The sequence below is a fragment of the Ursus maritimus genome, unplaced genomic scaffold (genome assembly GCF_017311325.1).
Source record: "Ursus maritimus isolate PB19 unplaced genomic scaffold, ASM1731132v1 scaffold_10, whole genome shotgun sequence".
Classification (NCBI taxonomy): Eukaryota; Metazoa; Chordata; class Mammalia; order Carnivora; family Ursidae; genus Ursus; species Ursus maritimus.
In genome coordinates this window covers 79,037,639-79,058,079 of record NW_024423344.1, presented here as the reverse complement: position 1 = coordinate 79,058,079, position 20,441 = coordinate 79,037,639, and the positions used below count along the sequence as shown (strand labels likewise).

At 56.1% G+C, this 20,441-nt stretch overlaps 1 protein-coding gene across 3 annotated transcripts; it reads left to right on the top strand.

The window, feature by feature from the left end:
* Positions 1 to 237: 237 nt before the first annotated feature.
* On the top strand, positions 238 to 20,441 carry ADPRHL1 (ADP-ribosylhydrolase like 1). 3 transcript variants are annotated; one of them, XM_008684947.2, is made up of 7 exons: positions 238 to 817; positions 5,703 to 5,867; positions 11,026 to 11,151; positions 12,898 to 13,038; positions 15,366 to 15,493; positions 16,740 to 17,082; positions 17,621 to 17,654. In XM_008684947.2, exons 1-6 carry the CDS (start codon positions 604 to 606, stop codon positions 17,055 to 17,057), a joined length of 1,092 nt encoding a protein of 363 aa, XP_008683169.1. In that variant the 5' UTR covers positions 238 to 603; the 3' UTR covers positions 17,058 to 17,082; positions 17,621 to 17,654. The 3 variants fall into 3 exon arrangements, with proteins under 3 accessions (XP_008683169.1, XP_008683170.1, XP_008683171.1); XM_008684948.2 differs by having other exon boundaries at positions 243 to 817; positions 16,740 to 16,872; positions 17,621 to 20,441; XM_008684949.2 differs by lacking the exons at positions 238 to 817; positions 5,703 to 5,867 and adding an exon at positions 9,296 to 10,179 and having other exon boundaries at positions 17,621 to 17,664.

Genomic DNA, 20,441 nt, shown 5'->3' with positions numbered 1-20,441 from the left:
GCACCTCTCCTTGGCCCGCACGTTGCCGAGGCTTTCTGCCAACCACAGTGTGTAATCAAAAAAGTTTTCCAAAAAATAAAACCATGCATGGAATGAAACTCAGTGTTATGCTAGTGAGAGACGCCAGAGAGGCCACAGAGAGTCTACGATTCCATTTACTGGAAACGTGAGGAAAGACCAAGCTGTCGGGGCAGAAAGCACAGGGTGCCTGGGGGCGGGGCAGCAGTCAGACGGCACGCTGGGCGTGTGCACGTCTCCAGAACTCTGGCAAGGGCTCAGCGCTCAGAGGTCGTCGCTCTGCGGGGAGGCGGCCGCAGCTGTTGCGACGCTGACTAAGCCCTGGGCTCCTCTGCCCAGAGCTGGTGCCTGTGCTGATGCGGAAGGGAGGGACGCTGTCCACGTGGCTCCTCGGCAGGCACGGGGAGCAGAGGGGGCTGGAGCAGTTCTCATTGGTGCCACCTGCAGAGACAGAAAAGGCGTGCCTGGCCACTCAGGGAGCTGCTGACAGCCGCACAATGACCAAAACAGAGGTCAGTGGGGCGCACTGAAGGCCGCTGCCGCGAAGCACAAAGGCTGTGCGCGGCCAGAGGAGCGGACTCCCACATGGAGAAGTTCAAGGCTGCGATGCTGCTGGGGGCTGTGGGGGATGCGCTCGGGCACAGAAACGCCCGCAGGGACAGCAGTGCCTCAGGCAGGAAGGTCCAGGAGGGGCTGCAGACGAGCACGGACCTGGACCACCTGCTGCTCTCCGCGGAGACGTGGCCGGTGAGTGACAACACCATCATGCACCTGACGACGGCCGGCGCCCTGACCACAGGTAAGCCCCCCTCCCCCGCCCTCAGCCGCCAGCACCCGCTGCTGGGCACCCGAGCCCTGGAGGTGCCTGGCATTTCTGCCACGGCAACCCCTGACCTCCCAGCCAGCAGTGTCCCTGCTCGCGGCCCCTATGGGTCGTGTCCCTCTGCCTGTCTGCAGTCAGCCTCTGGAATCGTGACTCTTGGTTTGTGTCTGTAAACTGTCCACGAGGCTGAGCCCCGTGTTCCCGGAGTTAAACCAGTTGAATTTCTCGCTTTGGGGCTGTTTTGGGAGAGGGTTCAACTTTTCACTGCAGATAGTAAGCCCTCTGATTTTATTTCAAAAGAATACAAAATAATAAGCCCGTTTGAAATTTGGACCCCATTAAGATATTGTTTGGGGATTAATTCTAAATCCCAACGAATTTGAGTCAAAATGCCACCTCCCAAAACAGGATTCAGATACCCGCGTAAACAGAACAGGTCCTGGGGAGATGCTGTGAATTCGGCTGGACGGGGCGGGGAGGGGAAGTGCTCTTCGGGGAGCAGGTGCGCGGCAGGATCGCGAGTTGGCACGACTTTCAGGGAAGCCGCGGTGGGTCATGCACCGTTCCCGACAAGGTTCAGGCTGACAGCCTGTGCGCCTCATCCGCATGTGGCCGCAGAGCGAGTGTTGGGGGCGACGGTGAGGCAATGAGGCTGGGCCCGGGCCCCGGGCGCACTCAGCTTAGCTCTGTGCTCATCCTGCAGGAATGCCGACCGCGCCGTGGCCCATTCCAAAATAACCCGGGCGACGGCCGAGGCACCAGAAGAGATAAGATAGCGCCACAGCGCACTGGGGGGTGAGGCGCCTTCCTGAGTCTGCACAACTGTGCCATCGAGGATCTCCAGTTTCTCGTGTGCTCAGACTCACCCGAAGCAGGGGTGCCGGCCCGAGAACTTCGCGTTCCCCCCCCGCCCCGCCAGCAGAGCCGGCCTCATTCGGGCTGCGCACAGCCGGTCCTTGCTCCCTCCACGGGTGTCTCTCCATGTCCTCTCCGTGTCTGCCCTTGTCTCTTTTGTGAATGGCGGAGTCCGCGGCGTGCCTGCACTGGCCAGCTGACCGTGACGTGCTGAGATTAGATTAAGCCCTCTTGACAGAAATAGGACATAATCTGCCCCAGTGTGAAATGTGTGCATGTGAGAGGATGGGGGTATTTGGGGTCTTGTTTCCCAGCAGAGACGTGCCCCCGCCTCCGGCCGCAGGGGTGGCTGTGCACCCAGCATCCTCTGGTCTGCCCGCCTTGAGGGGACACTTCTGAGGATCACCCCTGACTCGAGCCTCCAGAAACTCAAGCAGGCATCTTTTTCAAGTCACTAAGAATCTAAGTTGAAATTTTATTTAAATGTAGTTGTCAAACAGCTGGATCTTTTTTTTTCAATTAATAGCAAATTGTGGGAGCTCCTGGGTGGCTCAGCCAGTGAAGGGTCTGCCTCTGGCTCAGGTCACAATCCCAGGGTCCTGGGATTGACCCCCATGTTTGGCTCCCTGATCAGCGGGGAGTCTGCTTCTCCCTCTCCCTCTGTGCTCTCTGTCTCTGACAAATAAATACATACATACATACATACATACGTAAAATCTTTATTAAATAATAGCAAATTGTGGCCTATAAAGGGGCCTCTGAGCCCCGTTCACAGGGACCGCCAGCCCTGACGCGGCGCTAAGTGCTGCCCGGTATGTTCTGGTCCCACATGTGTCATCATCTGACCCTCACATCACCCTGAAGGTTGACATCATTATTACAGTTTTACAGACAGAGGAACGGACGCAGAGAGGTCAGGTAACTTGCCCAGTGCCCCACAGCCACGTGAGTGTCTGAGCTGGGACGGGACCCAGATAACTTGCTTCCAACACATAAGGTTCTCAGCACTGTCCCGACCACCTGCAGTCATGGCCACGCAGGGACTCCGAGGGCCCCAATGGACAGTGGTTCTTCACTACTTCTCCCAAAGACCCGCAGACTTTCACAAAGCGGGACCACAGGTTGGCATTTTGAAGTACGTCCTGCTGTTCTGCGCTGTGAGATGATGGGGTCCTGCTGTTGTGAGGGAGATGCAGGGTCACGGACAGCCTGTGTGACCTCCTACTTTGGGCCATGTCTCTGGAACGTACAGAATTGGGCGAGATCAGATAGTGGCCCCCAAAGCCGTGTCCCGTGCCCCACAGGCCGGGTGGGCAATCCAGTCTCCATAGCGTGCCCCGCGAGCTCACTACACACACTTACCACAGGCTGCCTTGTGCGTGTGGCCCTGTGCCCATCACCCAAGGATGGGAAGGGGGCTCCACCTCGGGGGCCCTGGGGCCTGGCGCTCCCTGGCCCTGAAACTCTTGAGCTGGCTTTCCCTCCTGCACTTTGGGACGATGATGCCTTCGTCATAGGGTTAAGTGAGATCAAGTGGGGCAGCGCGGGCACGTAATCAATTATTAAGGGAAGGTGGCTCATGGCAAGATAGTTACTGCCTGTCTTTCTAAGTGTCCTGGTCTGATGGTCAGCCACTCCAGCTGCTGTGGCCGGACAGGAGCAGTGGGGGCATGAGCCACCAGGGACTACGGCAGGTGCCATGGGCGTGTCCATACTTGCAGGGGAACGTGGGGCCTGGCCCACGTGTGAGCGGACCAGGCCGTCCAGACTCCCCCTCTCTCTTCCTCCATCACGGGCTCCCTGATGGCAACAGCATTTTGAAAAGTTGACATTTTTACTATGAAGCCCCTCGATATGGGTGGTGTGCCTTTTCTTTATGGTGACATTGGTTGGGAGACATACAGGGGTTTCATGAGCCACCCTGTCTCAGGGGAGACTGGATGGGAAGGCGGAGAAAAGTGAGCTGAAAAGCCACGTCACAAAGTGGAGGAACCACGGCATTGCAGCTTTAGAAAAAGCTGTTTCTAGTTTGAATTCTAACCTGAAACAAACTGAAGACTGTTTGTTGCCATTTTGCTTTTTTTTTTTTTGTAGTTCTTTTTTTTCAAATAATACTATTTTTTTATTATATTAGTCACCATACAGTACATCCCTGGTTTTTGATATAAAGTTCCATGATTCATTAGTTGCGTATAACACCCAGTGCACCATGTAATACGTGCCCTCCTTACTACCCATCACCGGTCTATCCCATTCCCCCACCCCCCTCGCTTCTGAAGCCCTCAGATTGTTTCTCAGAGTCCATAGTCTCTCATGCTTCATTCCCCCTTCTGATTACCCCCCTTTCTTTATCCCTTTCTTCCCCTACCGATCTTCCTACTTCTTATGTTCCGTAAATGAGTGAAACCATATAATTGTCTTTCTCTGCTTGACTTATTTCACTTAGCATTATCTCCTCCAGTGCCATCCATGTTGCAGCAAATGTTGAGAAATCATTCTTTTTTGATAGCTGAGTAATATTCCAGTGTATATATGGACCACATCTTCTTTGCTTTTAGGGAGGTTTATTTTTTTTTCCTTTAGAAGGATGTGATTCCAGAATAAAACGAATTATTTGAGGGACTCCGGAAAGGCCAGGCTCACTCACCCCAGATGGAGTTAAGAAAGGCTGTTTGTAAGGGAGGTGCTGGTGACCCACAGGCAGGATGCCCCCACAGCCGCGTGCCCTGCAAAGCCCACTCCTCCCGCCACTGGGTGTGGCCACGGGCTCTCCATCCCCACTCAGACCTGGGCCATGCGTGGCACGTCCCACACGGCGCCAGCCGTGTGCAGTTGGGGACAAAAGGACTGAAGACGAAGTCCTGCCTCCAGAGCCCCAACTCCAGGGCCAGAGGGCCCACTGGCCCTGATGGCGGCAGGAACGGCGGCTTTCATCCCGGAGCAGGGAGAGACTTGGCCAGTGTGCCTGTCTCCCTCACCCCCATGAGGGGATCCTGGCCCTGGGGTGGCCGAGAGGGGGGCTCCCTCCCAGCGTCCTCCCCTCCCCCACACCCCCCAAAGTTAGGGTATGTGCCCCAAGCAGAAGAGGGGCAATCCCGGCTCCTGAGGCCAGCCCGAAGGCCTGAAATACAGTTTGGGTACAGAAGGAGTTTGTTGGTAGCTGTACAAGTCACAGTGGTGCCCTCCACTGGCCCAGCTGTCCCTCCACCACCTGGCCCTGCTCTCTGATGGAACAAGGCAAATCAGAGGCCCCGTCTGGAGCTACGTGGCCTGCACCCGCCACACTGCACATTTATTTAACGACAGCAACGCCCAGGCCTGCAGTCGGACTCCGTTTACAGTCTCTGGTCTCGGGCAAGTCGCATAACCACCGAGCCTTCCCGGAACCCCAACACGACAGGACTGACGGTGTTGGCAGGGGCACCTGCAACCGGCGAGGGGCAATGCCCGCCAGACAGCTGGAGGGCAGCGCGTTAGCGCCTCTGCCCTCCACATCCCTGATCCTCCAGGGACTTGAGAATGCGCTTGTCCCCAGAACGCCGTCACACACTGGGTGCAGTTTGGGACGAACTGGGAGTCCACTAGGCTGCATCACAGGAGGGAGAGGCCAACGGAGGCGCAGAGGTTCAGGTTCCTGTATGGAGATGTGGGTTTGTGAAAGCCCAAGGGACGGGCAGATTTCAGGCCAGTTTGTCCTCGCCGTGGATAGAACTGTCAGCAGGAGATGAGGACTGTGGGTTTTGTCTAGACTCTGCTGTGTAACCAGAATGAGAAGCACAACAAACTATAATATCTGAATTCTGCATAAAATCTAGTGAGCTGTGTGCATGCGACGTGTCTCTAGGGAGCCAGGACCGTGGGAGGTGGGTCCCCTAAAGCTTCCTCCTCTCCTACCGACGGGGTCAGGAAGCTTACTGCCCCCTGCCTTGTCCCTGCTGCCCTGCGGGCTTACGGGGCTGCCGCCCTTCCTGCTCAGTCTGACCTTGTCCTACTCCTCTCTCCCCAGACTACTGGTGCCTGGACGACCTGTACCGGGAGATGGTGAAACGCTACGTGGAAGTCCTTGAGAAGCTTCCGGAACATTGGGCAGATCCAGCCACCCTTGAAGGCTGCTCACAGCTGAAGCCGGACAACTACCTCCTCGCCTGGCACACACCGTTCAACGAGAAGGGTCAGGGGTGCTTTCTCCTCCGCGTAAAGCGCATGCTGGACAGCAGTCTGCACACTAACCCGCGTGTCGCCCACTAACCCGCAGCGGTGCAGGTCTGCACGACAGAGGGACTGGCGGGGGCTCCTTTGTGCCGCACCTGCCACCCGGGCGTCTGTTCGACACCAATCCTGGCTTCCCCTTAAGGAATACTTTCAACTGCTTTCCCTTTAAGTTTGTATTTTGCCAAAAAGTCAGGAACACATATACTAGCAGCATAAAGGTCTGTCTCCAGGGTGCTCTGATGTGTTTATGGTGATATATTTACATCGCCAGGGTCTCTGCCTCCAGGGCACCTGCTCCTGGGGTCCCAGACCATCCCTCTGGGTTTATAGGGGACGAACTTGCCCCTTGGGGTTTATACTGAGGTTGGACCCCCCTTGGGGTTTCTACTGAGGTTGGCATCCAATCATGTTACTTGGCATAAAAGAAGCGGACAATATAATCTATAATGAAGAGGAAAATCAATAAATCAAAACCGATGAATCCTGATGCAGATGTTAGAGTCATCAACCAGGTATAAAATAGTATGTATGCCAAAGGCTGAAAGAGTTAAGTAAGGACGTGGATGTATAAAAAGAACCTAAATCACATTTCCAGAAAAAACACTATAATGTCTGAGTTTCTAAATGCATTGGCTGAGATTAACAGCAGATTAGACATTTTAGAAGAAAAACAGTGAGTCTGAAGGCATAGCAAGAGAAACAACCCAGAACCAGACATGTAGAGAAAAAAGCATCCAAAAATATGAAAAGAGCACTAGTGAGCCATAGACGACTCACAGCGACCTCATGTGCCTGTGAAAGGGTCCCTGACAGAGCGAGGGCAACAAAGAAATGATTTGAAGAACTAGCAGCCAAAATCTCAGAAGTCACGAACAGACACTTCTCCAAAGAAGACATACAATGGCCAACAGACACATGAAAAGATGCTCCACATCTCTCGGCATCCGGGAAACACACATCAAAACCACAATGAGACACCACCTCACACCAGTCAGAACGGCTAAAATCAACAAGACATGAAACAACAGGTGTTGGCGAGGTTGTGGAGACAGGGGGCCCTCTTCCACTGTTGGTGGGAATGCAAGCTGGTGCATCCACTCTGGAAAACAGTAGGGAGGGTCCTCAAAAAGTTAAAAATAGAGCTACCCTACGACCCAGCAATTGCACTACTGGGTATTTACCCCAAAGATACAGTAATATAGTGATCCGAAGGGGCCCCTGCACCCCAGTGTTCACAGCAGCCACGTCCACACTAGCCAAACTGTGGAAAGAGCTCAGATGCCCATCGACACATGAATGGATAAAGGAGATGTGGTTCATACGTACAACGGAATACTACTCAGCCATCAGAAAGAATGAAATCTTGTACTTGCAACGATGTGGATGGAACTAGAGGGTACTATGCTGAGCGAAATAAGTCGGTCAGAGAAAGACAGTTATCATATGATCTCACTCATATGTGGAATTTAACAAAACAAAACAGAGGCTCATAGGGGAAGAGAAGAAAAATAAAACAAGATGAAATCGGAGAGGGAGACAAACCATGAGAGACTCTGGACTCCTGGAAACAAACTGAGGGCTGCTGGAGGGAGGAGGGTGGGGGATGGGGTAACTGGGGGATGGGCATTAAGGAGGGGACGTGATGGAGTGAGCACGGGGTGTTGTATGCAACTGATAAACCACTGACCTCTACCTCTGAAACTAATAATACATCATATGTTAACTAAATTGAATTCTAATAAAACCAAAGGAAAAAAAGAAATGGGGGCCAAAATCTCTCTAAATTTAATGAAAATTGTAAACCCACAGATTGAAGAAACTCAGTAACTATCGAGCACAAGAAACACGGAGAACACTACACTATGGCACGCGGCAAATTGCTCACAACTGATAATAAGGCGAAAAGCGCGCTGTGTGCTGACAGCACAGCGAGGAGGGTGCGGGTCTCTTGTCGGAAGCAGCGTGACGCAGGCACAGAAGGAAAACACTTCACCCTGGAGTTGTACTCCTAGAACAGCATCCTACAGAAGCGATGGCCAAATAGCCTTTTCCAGGCAAACAAAAGCTAAAGACTTCATCACCAGCAGTCACGCTGTGAGAAAGGCTAAGGGACAGACCATCATTTGGGCAGAAGGAACCTAACACAGAATGGAATCCACACAAAAAGAACTTCGATGGAAATCATCATCACATGAGTAAATAGGGAAGAATTTGTAACTTCTTATTGAAATCTCTTTAAAGGAGCACTGACTTCAAAAACTAGTCAGGTACTGCGGGTTTATAAAGCGCTCGTGAGCAGGAGTTGGACGCAGTGTGGTTGAGGCTGGCTGGGGAGGGTGGAAGCGAGCGGCCACACGGTGCTTGTCCGAGGCATGAGGCGGGCTGTGGTAAGTTAGAGGCGGGTACTCAGCCCCACAGCAACTACTAACATCACAAAATAGTTATAACTAATAAGCAAACCACAGAGAAAGTGGAATCATTTGGAAATATTTCTTGGAGAAGCCTCCACAAGTGACCTGTGTCCCAGCCCAGAATGCTCCCATCTGGGGGGACCAGGTGTGAGGCTGTCCCTCGGCCTTGGATTTCTCCACCTCATTAGGGGAAACCTTTCCCTATTCTAGGTATGCAGTGAATTCCCTGAACTGCTTAAACTGAGCATCTCACGGCCCTAACCAACCCTGCCAGTGCAGCTGGCCCACGGGGAGAGAACGGGTCTCCCCTGCAGCACGAACCCCACCTCGGCTTTAGGAGGGACCCACCGCCATGGGAGACCAGAGCTTGCTACCAATGCAGGTCTCCCTGCGTCTTCTCATTCCAGAAAGGAAAGCGCCAACCTCGTGTCCCTGTGTTTTGTCCTCCTGGGCAACTCCAGACCAGAGAAGCTGGCCGAGGTCTGAGGGCTCCTCCCTGTGGTGGCGGGCGCTGCCCTTTACATGGTGGGACTGGCAGCTGATCTCACTGCTCAGTAATGTTCAACCCAAAATAGGCAGACAAGAGAGAAAAGGAAGCAAAGAACAGGATGACAGACTTGACCCAGATCACATCAATAATCACATCAAATATAAATGGTCTAAAGACTCCAAGTAAATGGCAGGGGCTCAGCTGGGAGGAAGAAGCAAGTCCCAGCTCCAGGCCGCTCACAGGAAATGCACTTTACACATGAAGGCACAGGTGGGTTAGGGAGAAGAAAGGTTCACCATGTGAACAGCAGGCAGAAGAAAGCTGGTGTGGCTCTGTTTCACAAAAAGCAAGTTTTGGAGCAAAGACCGTTGCCAGGGGAAAAGAAGGCAATTCCATCATGACAATGCACCCATTCACTGGGAAGACACGGCAAACCCAAGCATCTGTGTACTAACAACGACGTAGAACAGCAAGAGAAATAGACACACCCACCCCGGCATCAGAGTTCAAGGTTAAGGCCTCAGTATTCACGGTGAGAAAGTGGAGAACAAAGGGCAAGCTAAACCCTGCAGATCAGAGTGGAAATCAGTGCCACAGAAAACAGAGAAATAGAGAAAATGGACGCAACCAAATGCTGATTCTTTACGAAGATGAAGATGTTGTTGAACCTGGAGCCAGACTGATCCGGACAAAAGGGGACGACCCAAAGTAGCAGCGCCCAGTGAGAGAGGCGACCTCTCTGCACATTCTGAGAGAAATAAGGGAATGTTATTAAAAATTTGTTCCAATACATTTAAGGACTTAGACGAAATGGACAAGTTCCTCGAGGGACACAAGCTACCAAAGGTCACTCGAGAAAAAATAGATCACGTAAATAGCACTGTATCTATGAAAGAAATGGCCTCGCTGGGGAATTCTACCAACCAGTTAAAGAAGAAAGAGAACCAGTCGTACACGACTATCCCAGGGACTGAAGGGCACACCTACTCCCCAAATTCATCCTGTTCCCAGAAGACTGTTGAAACAATAACACAGCAAACTATAGATTGGGAGAAAATATTTGCAAAGCACACATCTGATAAATACTCAGAACTCGTAGAACATGATAAGAAAACAAGCAACCCAAAACAAAAATGAGAGATATTTGAGCTAGCAATTCCCCAAGGAAGAGACGGGGGTGGCCAAAAAGCACATGAAATCATGGTCGGCACCAGTAGTTTCTCGGAAACCCGTGTTAAACTCGCAGGGAGACCGCGCCGAGCACGCTGAAGTGGAGAGCCTGCGAAGAGCATCCAGGGCGCAGAGGAGCCGCCAGCAGAACGTAGAGCAGCACGGCCACTTGGGAAGCCGGTCTGGCAGCTCCTTCCCAGGTGAGCACTCATGTGTCGGAGGAGCTAAGCGCTGTGGTCCGAGGAGTCTCCCGAGAGAAAGGAAGGCATGTGTCTGTACGAAGATTTGGTTAGGAGTGTTCACGGTGCTGTTATTTGTCACCATCACCCCCCACCCCCAACTGGGAACAGCCCAGGCATCTGTCCGCAGGTGGGCGGACAGAGCGGCAGCCCCTCCGCACTGCGCAGTACGCCCAGCGGGAGGAGAAGTCAATCCTTTGGCAGGACAGCCCCGGGGGCATCTCGACGTGGTCACCGTGGGTGGAAGACGCCAGGCAGGAAGGAGTACATTCCGCATGACTCCATGCGCACACAACGCCAGGAAAGGCCTATGGGCCTGTGGCGCCAGACCTGGAGGGTGCCTGGAACCCTTCGGAGCGACTGGCGGGCAGGCCCACCACCTTTATCCAGGAGGCCGCGCTGCAGCTTACCGGCGGGGACCGAGACCCGTGCAGCTGGCTGTGCCACAGCCACAAGTCCGTGAAACTCTCTTCAAAGAGAGAGGATGCATCTGGTTAAAGCATGCTGGGTCTGCAGCTCTGTGTGCCACGTTTTCCTGGGGGAGCACGTTTTGAGCACCTCCCAAGCCATCAACAATCCCGTGTTTCCTGCCAAAGTAAAATCCCAGTGCCTGGAGGCTTTGCAGTTTACTTACTTCATTCTGTTGGGCATTTGGGTCATCTGACGATTTTTCACTCACTTAAATGACACTGTGATAAACATGACATGGACGTGTTTGCACTTTCGGGTTATTCGTGAGAGTTTGGTGGCCAGAGGTGGGGCCATTGGAGCCAACATCTGAAACTGGGTGTTCTGTGTTCCATGTAGGCTCTGGGTTTGGAGCCGCCACCAAAGCCATGTGCATCGGCATGCGGTACTGGAAGCCGGAGCGCCTGGAGACGCTGGTGGAAGTGAGTGTCGAGTGCGGCAGGATGACCCACAACCACCCCACAGGTGAGGCTGCGCGAGCGACGCCCGCGCAGAAACCAGACCCACCGTGTGGGTCGTCTACCTGTGGGCGGACTTGGGCTTTTCCATCTTCAGTTCTGCTTCCGCTCTGTTTTCAATCTAGAAGCAGGCTTGGCATTGACCACAGTGATGCTGGAGAAGGAAGCATCCCCAGCAGGTGCAGTGCCGTTTGCGCCAGGACGAAAGAAAGCACCAGTTATCTGAATTAGGCTAGGCTCCGGGGTGACGTCACGGGCATCCGCATTTATATCACATGTGTTGGGCATCATCTGCTGCCACATGCTGCGCCCACGTGGGGGCCTGAACCAGACCAATACTCACGGGCCACGTGAGCTGCACTTCACCGCCCGTGCCTGTTTCCCCACCTGTCACAGGGAAGACTGTGGCGCTGGAGCCAGGCCTCCTTGTTCATGAGCAGACAGTGGGGGGAACAATGGGCCCCTTGGCTCGTGCTCCTGGGGGCAGTGGCACCAGCCACGCCCCAGGGTTCCCCGCTGCACGTCCATCACACAGGCGGGGCCCCAGCACCTGACCATGGGTCATGACCTAGAAGGGCAGTCGGCTCCTAAGTTTAAAAAGAAACCTGTAACCACCCTTGCATCATGGCAAGGTGGGTAACACGCCCTCCCACACCCCTGTGAGTCCGCAGATGGCCAGCCACTGTCCCAAGACTGTTCTCTCTTTCAAGGCCACTTTAAGATTTTATTTATTTATTTGAGAGAGAGAGCACGAGCAGGGGGAGTGGCAGGCAGAAAGAGAAGCAGACTCCCCACTGAGCAGGGAGCCCAACACAGGGCTCGATCCCAGGATCCTGAGATCATGACCTGAGCTGAAGGCAGATGCTTAACAACTGAGCCACCCAGGCATCCCCTCAAGGCCACTTTCAATGTCCCCTGTAACTGATGCAGCCACACTGTGCCCTCCTGGCAACACCCTTGTGGGTGTTCTTTAGACCCTTAAGTCTGTGTGAAAGGCAGAGAATTTGGGCAGCTGGCGGCATCTCAGCTGGCTGGGGGGACTCCGTGCTGTGCACCTGCTGCTAGCAGTTCAGCTAGAGGCGGACTAAACACAGGAACCTCCAACCGTGACGGTGCCGAGTGTCTGGAGACAATATGGGGAGCACGAGACTCGGGGTCCAGAACCCAAACCTCTAGAACATTGGCTGATATAGTGCCCCCTATTATTAAAGAAATGTTTCACACAATTTGTTTCTAACGGAAGATCTGATGAAACACTGAGGGACACTGAGGGTTTGATGGTCTGCGGGCAACACCGGGGAAGGCATGTTGGGCCCTGTCCAGTGTTCCAGACACCACTGGCAGCAAGCATCGCGGTCATATTAACCTGTGCACGTCCTCAACGCTGGATACCCCCCAAGAGGGGGCAGGCGATGGCAGGTGGTCCAAACGGTAATGGGTCTGAGAAGGGGACACTCACTTTCAGCCCGTAGCGATGCCTTCCAGAGTGGCCAGTGAGCCACCGAGAGCATCTCTGGAGATGGCCGTGCCTTTTCCCGTGTGGTTGCAGTCTCTGTGAGTCTCGGGCTGGCCTGGTGGGCACTCCTCTGTGCTGAGGACCGTCTGCCCCCACGACAGCCCTTGCTGGGGGTGTGGCACCCCTTTGTGCAGGAAACAAGTCCAGCGTGCACAGAGCCATGGCCCAGCACGCTGAGCTCAGAGCCGGCGTGGCCCAGATGCCATTGTCGTTCTCCTGTTCTGCCCTGCCCTGCAGGCTTCCTCGGGTCCCTGTGCACGGCCCTGTTTGCATCGTACGCTGCACAAGGAAAGCCGCTGGAACAGTGGGGCAGGGACATGATGCGGACGGTCCCGCTGGCTGAGGAGTACTGTAAGAAGACCATCCGGCACCTGGCAGGTGAGCCTGGCCTCCCCTCCTATCACACTTGAACGGGCTTGTCTGATTCAAACTCAGAGTGCATTTGGACAGACCAGGTTCCCAGACAGCTTGAGGTTTATTTGCCCCACAGTGAAACCAAGGGCCCAAGGCACCCCTGGCAGAGGGCAGCACCTGCCCAGGGGGACCCCAGTGGCCAGGAGACCTGGTGCAGTGCAAGCCGCTGCACCCCAAGCCCGGGCCTCCTGCTGTCTGATGGCAGCGGAGAGACGAAAGGAGTGTGCACTCCAGTTCGATGGTCTTTAAGTAGCCCACTCCCCGGAGAGGGACGAGGGACACCCACACTGACGTCTGCACTACTCCTCCACCTTGCGGATTGCCTGACTCGAAGTCTGCTGCCACCAAGGTCAGATGGGCATCCGTGCCCACTGGTGACATCTATACCCAGGAATGTCTGTCTGTCCTCAGTTACCCCAAATCCACTGTCAAAGGATACACACCCTCCTGGCCACCAGTGGGGTGTCCATCAGCTTGTCCGGCAGAGGTCCTAGGGGACTGTGGTGTTGCTGGCAGTTGGGCGAGTGGTGGTGACCTGGCGGACCAGAGGCGAGAAGCAGGTGCAGGACTAGGAAGCCCACGGCTTCTCCTTGGGCCGCCGACCCTCCGCAGGGTTCTCTCCCTCTAGGAAGACGGGAGCTGCATGCAGATGTTCTGAAGGTGTCCAGGAGGATTTCTGGCATGAGTTGCCATGTTTGTCCCGGGGCAGAGGGAGCTGAGGGTGCGTGTAGGAGCAAAGTTGTTGGTTTTCTGGGCAGCCCGAGGCTGAGGTCTTGAGACAGGAAACCCATGAGTCACTGTCACCCTCCGACGAGTGGGGACTCATTCTAAATATCTTGGAGAAGCTTCCAGAACAACTTGACAAGGAGACCTCTGCCAGCTTGTAGTGCTGGGAAACTCTTATCCACCGGGCCCCGTTCCGATGGGAAGCAGAGAACCTTGTGTCCACCATGAACTGAAGTGTCCCCCTATAAACTTAATTATAGAACAGAGCTCCACGCTGGCCTTCTTTTCAACTGGCTTAAGTCACTCTTACCCGGAGGTCTCTGCACCAGGCGAGGCTGTCTGTGGTTACCTCCTCCCACCTGGGAGAGACAGGTCAGCAAGGCCAAGTGTGGGCCATGCAGTGACTGCGTTCACGCTGTGTCAGGGACGGCCCCCAGAGCACTGGCCTCCCCCAGGACTTCTCACAGAGCAGCCATCGGGGATGCTCCTGGACGGTAATGGGGAGGACAGGCATTGGTCAGAAAATTTGACACTTTGTTCTTTGTTTGATTTTAAATGTGTTCAACCTAGAGTTTTATGACCTCCTATGACACATACCCTTTTTAACAGAAACCCAAAATTATCCAGAGAAAATCATGTTCGATTCTTCCAGGGCCTTCTGCTTAGTGGGGACAACGCCCATTGGCAGTAGAGACAACGGAAAATCAGTTCCCTGCTTTCCTGCCTGGACTTCTGTTCCTAGAGTCGGCTGCCCAATGGCCAGGGCAGAGGTGACCACACGCAGGCCCAGCCCTCGTCCCTGCGGGGCAGCTGGGACTTCCCGTCTGACCCTGTCATCTTGCCTCAACCTTAGGTCGGCTTTACTTTTAGTTTTGTAAAGCAGACTCGGGCCAGCTTTTCCAGGGCCCTGCGGTTCCCTCAGGACCTGGAGCCCCACCCCAACACCTGTCTCGGGGCCTTTCTCCAGCCCCCGAGCCGTCCCCTCTCTCCAGAGCAGTGGCTGTGCCTCATGGGCCAGGAGCTTCCCTCATCCTGGCAAGGAGGCTGCCACAGTGTGCCGGCCCAGCTGCCCGCCAGAGGGACACCCAGGGGCTCGTGCCCCCATATCGGCACCCGCGTAGCTGCTGCCATGAACGTCCTCGTCACCCTGTGATTTTGCAAGTCCTTTCAACACCTCTGGGGCTTGGGCGTCAGGTGGTTGGTCAGGAGTAAGGGTTGTGCACTGGGCGGTCAGCCGGGAGTAAAGGAACGTCTCCTCCCAGGCTGGGTTGCGTCAGGGAAGGGATACAGCTTGGAATTTTCAAGAGGATGCTCTTGGAAGGACTGCAATCCCACCTGGGCTTTGGAACAGAGTCAAGCAAGGCTTGGGGTCACTTTGTCCCCCATCTCCACCTTCCTCACTATGGTTTCAAAGTAGGTGCAGACACAAGCATTGCCGAGCCGCAGAGCCGTCGCCGCGGTGGGGCTCAGCCCTCCACCTCCTGCTCCTGCCCGCGCGACACCCGCTGCCCCCACGCCCCAGCTGGTGGCCCTCGTGTGCAGCCCACCCTATTCTTTATGTTTAGAATACCAGGAGCACTGGTTTTACTTTGAAGCTAAATGGCAGTTTTACTTGGAGGAGAGAAAGATCAGCGAAGACACGGGAAACAAAGCCACCTTCCCCGACCGCTATGATGCAGAGGAGAGGGACAAGGTAAGTCTTCCCACATCTGAGGGGTGGGGACAGGAGTTGTCTGGGCCCCACTGCCCAGGGTCCCGCTGAGGAGCCGCGGCAGTGGGGCTGTGTTTCTGCCGCATTTAGAGCCTGGCCTGGGGGGCTCCCCCCACAGCAACGAGGGGCCTGGAGCAGCTGTGGGGGTGGGGGTGGAAACCTTCCTGGAGGAAGCATGTTTGAAACAGATAAAACTTTTATTTTTCTGTTTTCTCTCATTAAAAGCGTGGTATGTGCTAAATAATTTGAAAATATGGTTGTTAAAGATGTTCTATTCCACTTCACTTTTTCTAGGCACTGGGACTTAAAAGTGTACACGATGCATGAGGTCGTGCACACCGTCACCCTTCCTTGTGCTGAGACAACCCCTAACTGGCTGACGTTGTCAGCATCGGGTTTGGTAGCACAAGGGAAAACACTGAGTCAGCGTGGCTTAGCCAAGATAGACACTTATTACCCATAGGTCCACGGATCCCAAAGCAGAGTGGGAAGTCCCTTGCAGTGAGGAGCTGAGGACACTTCTGTGTGGCTCCTCTGCCTTCTGAGGGCACCACTGTCGTCCAAGCTGGCTGCTCCAGCTCCGGCCAGCACGTCTGCATTCCAGGTGTCAGGAGGGTGCAAGGGGAGGGGGAGGGGGAGACCCACCCTTCCTCCTCAGGTGCTCCCTACCGGCCCTCTGTGTGCCCCCCATGCCCCCCCTCCCCGGATGCAGGAAGGCCCCCATGTGCGGTCCTGCAGGTGGTGGTGCTACTGCCCCAACCAGCACTGAATCTGTGGCCAGGGCACAGGGGTGTGACCGGCCAGTCTCCACCTCGCGGCCCCTGCCCATTCCCAGCTCTCTCCAGCCTTCCCGCTCATCGCGCACCCGCCGGGCTTCATTTGGAACCACCACCCAGCCCTGCGTTAGGGCCTTGGCACCCGCTGCCCCATGCTCTGCTCAGACGAGGGTTGCGTGGGCTCTATCACTGTAGACTTGGCGGCTACCCCAACATGTGGTCAGGATTGTTTGTCTTTGGAATGTCTGCCTCCATAGGAGCCGTAAGAAGTGGCTCTTTCCTGTGCACGGTCACCCCCAGCCCTGGGGCAGGACCCGGCACACAGACGGTGCTCCACAAGTGCGCAGCGAGTACGTGGACAGCAGGGCCCTGGACGAATCCAGGAAGCATGTGCTCCAGCTGACACTGGCTTGACTGTCATGCATGACCCTGACCCCCGGCTCTTCCTTCAGGCCTACCGAAAATGGAGCTCAGAAGGCCGAGGGGGCCGGCGGGGCCACGATGCCCCCATGATTGCCTACGATGCTCTCCTAGGAGCTGGGGACAGCTGGACGGAGCTCTGCCACCGGGCCATGTGTCACGGAGGTGAGATCGCCTTCTTTAATGGTCTTGGGTTCCGGGCGACCAGCACCCTCTTCTCACCCCAAAGCACCCTCCTGGGATGTCCAGGGCTGCAGGCGTCAAAGGACCGGCCTCCTGACCCCCCTGGATGTGTGTCCTTCTCTGGGCGGGGTGCTGCCTCGAGTGGCCATTTGAGTCTGAGCTCATAAGAAAACGGCATCTGCAGGAGCCGGGGTGAGCGTCCCTCTCCTTCAAGGCTGCTTGGCTAAGAGTGGGGGTCCTGCTCGTACGGGCCCCACACAGTTCTGTGGACTGTGTAGCCAGAGAGAGCTCTGTAGCACCTTACATCAGGCAGCCGCCGGTTCGAGCCCTCCAGGAGTGGCCGTGACTGTCCCACGGCTGTGCAGGCGGGATTTCCCCGCCTCCCGGTGCCTGCTCTCTCCCGCGGGTGTGAAATGAGGGGATTCCTGGCAAGCACCACCTCGTGCTGAGCACGGGGTCTCCGTGGGCATCAGAGCCCCTCGGGTCCTGACACCATTACTGCCCCGCAGACGTGGTCTCCCCGAGCGCCCGGACCCCAGGACAGCACGGGCATCTGCACACACTCAGACGTGTCAGGGTGTGCAAAGAGGGAGGGAGGGGGCTGCCCAGAGGGTCTCTGAGATGGTCCCTTGGCAAGGCGGACCCACAGGCAGTGGCTAGTGCCAGATCCCGGCGCCACACCCGTCGGCCTTGACCCTGGGGCCCCTGAGGACCTGTGTTTCTGTTCCAGGCGAGAGCGGGGCCACAGGGACTATCGCGGGCTGCCTGTTTGGGCTGCTGCACGGCCTGGATGCGGTTCCCACGGGCCTGTACCAGGACCTGGAGCACAAGGAAGAGCTGGCGCGTCTGGGTGAAGCTCTGTATCGCCTGTCCACGGAGGAGAAGTAAAGCCCTCCCACCACTGTCCCTTTGCGGGGAGCCGCGTCCAGCTCTGGCTGTCCCACGGCCCTCCTGGTGTGCGCCGTGCCTAATTGGCCATAATTACATTTTAACTCTTTCCTCCCCCTGATGTCACAACTACCTGCTGTAGGAAATGCACTGTCTGTCCCACAAGGATGTTTGTCCTGCCCTCACGTGACCCCAGGGCATCACTGGCCCCACCCTGGGTCTGTCGCCCCGAGGCTCCAAACAGCAGCACAAACAGTCTCGGGGACAGTCCGTGTATTTCACTCTGTGCACAACTAATGCTGCTCGCTCACTGATGCCGACAAAGCTAACCACGACGGCCGTGCGTGGACAGGGCGTGTGCCCGCCCGCTCCTGGCCTCAGACACCGGCAGCCGGAAGCACGCGCTTAACCTCCAGCCGACGTTTTTAATCACACTAGATCTTAAAAACCAACCCGTTTGGAACGAGTGCCTGAGAAAACCGGGAAATAAAGGGTCCGCGTGCATCTCCCGCATCTCCTTCCACGTGGTCTGCAGTTGTCATGCGGGCCTGACAGGCCCAGCCTCGGCCCCCACCTGCTCCACCGGGCCCGCTGCTAAGGACACGGAGCCGCTCCCCGTGGCTGGGGTGTCTCTGGCGGCGAGTCTTGAGAGAGAGAACGCCCGCTCTTGCTAAAAATAACCTCAGACACAGTCTTTCTGAAGTAGCATCTGGTGTGAATAAAAGAGCAGTTGGTGTTTCACATTTAACACGGCGCTTTGGCGGCTTGGCTGGGGCCGGCCCCGCGGTGGCCTCCGAGCGTGGCCGGTGGCCCCCAGAGCCCACGGGGTCACCCCCTCGCTTCTCAGGACAGTGTGAAGGCTTCACGCCGGCTGGCGGGCAAAAGATCCAGGGGCGGCCGGCAAGGAGGGTCCCAGTAACTGAACTAACCCTCGCTGCTGCTGGGGCTTTTCAGTGGGAAGCGGCAGAAAGCCACGCGCAGGGTGGCCCCTCGGATGGGCTGCCCAGGCTGGGGGGCGGGGATGGCGCCCAGCATGCCCTTCAGGAGCAGAGGCCCGCAAAGGTAAGCTGGCACGCTCACTGTTGCCGAGCCACGTCCCGCCGACCATGGGAGCCAGAGGCCGGCCCCAGGGGAGGAGCCGGGGGGGGGGGGCGGCGCAAGGACACCCGGGCTCCATCACGCTGGCAGTTTAGGAGAACCCAGCCCATCCTTGAGAATCAGGAAGTGGGTCTATTTACAGGTTGATGATAAAACATTTAAGCAAAAATTCACAGGACTCCTGAAAGGAGTAGACTGTCTCCCCATCTCACTGCAGAAAAATGCATGCACTGAAGAAAATGAGACCATAAACACGGTGAGGTGAACAGCGCACCCGCTCAGATTTTACGTTAAATACTTGTGATTCCATCCTTATTGCAAATGGGACGCAGGCGCACAGCTTCTGAAACTCGTGCGTCCACGGTGGTGTGTGGAGAGCAGGGGGCTCCAAGCCCTCAGCCACAGTAGCACTCCCAGCCCCTCAGGTGGCCCCAGAAGCCGCCTCTCACGTGTAATCCGGGAGCATCTGCACACACATGCACGCGTGCACTCCTTTCCTTTTGGCATTTTTGGACCCCGGTCTTTTTAGATGCCGCACTTTCTTGTGCAACGTGATTCACGTTACTCGGTTGTTCCCACTTCTGCCACCCCCATGTCTATTTCCAAATGTCGCCTCCCATCCCTCCTGCAAGGACATTGGTCCCCGAGGTAGGCCGGCAACTTTGCATTCTGCGTGGTGGGGGTGTCAGGCAGCGGCGGGTCCTCCTCGTGGAGATGGCGTCCTCCCCACGACCCCCGCCCCAGCTCAGCGCATGGGCACGTGGGCTCAGAGGCTGGGGCTCCGGAGGCAGCCCTGACCCTGCCGGCAGCGCTGGGCCCGTCGGGAAGGGTTTGCTTTCTGGCAGCCCCCTGCCCTCAGGGCTCCACTTTCGGAGCAGGTCCCCTGCTCTGCTCCCAGGCGTCTAGACTTCAGGCTGATGGATTAATGCATGTCCCCAGGCTCTTGGGTTAAGAGGTTTGGCATTTAGATTTTGAACCCTGTTCCCAGTGTTTTTGTATCTGGAAGCCAGATGGGAGGTTTGGCAGACGCTCTGTCCCTCTGACAGCTGGGGGCAACCCACCCAGCAAGTCCCCTGACGAGATCGGAAGGGTCCACTCACAGGGTCCAACTGCACAACGGCCTCAGCCCGGTTCTCTGGGTCTGACCCCTCCATGGGGCGGGGGTTCCCCAGGTCGGGGGTGGGACAGCAGTGGGTGCCATCACTGCCTGTTGGGCACAGGACGGTGGGAGCTGTTCGTGAAGTAGACCCAGTAAGCCTGACAGCCCAGCCCCACTTCTAAGCTGCCCGCCGGCCTTCCAGAGGCAGTGGCACTTGTCCTCAGCCGCAGGCCCACGGGCAGCTGGAGCAGACAGCAAAGGAGGCTCGGCCAGGTGTCCGCAGAAGGAGCTGGAAACACCGTTTCCGAGGAGGCCACTGGGGACACAGGGCCTTCTCAGGGCCACAGCCCAAGGGGACACGGACACGAGGGAGACCCCCAGCCCACCTGTCAGCCCTTGGTCCTGCGTTCATCCTGCCCCCATTGTAATCGCTTGTTTTCAAGTACATTAAAACACACAGAAAGCC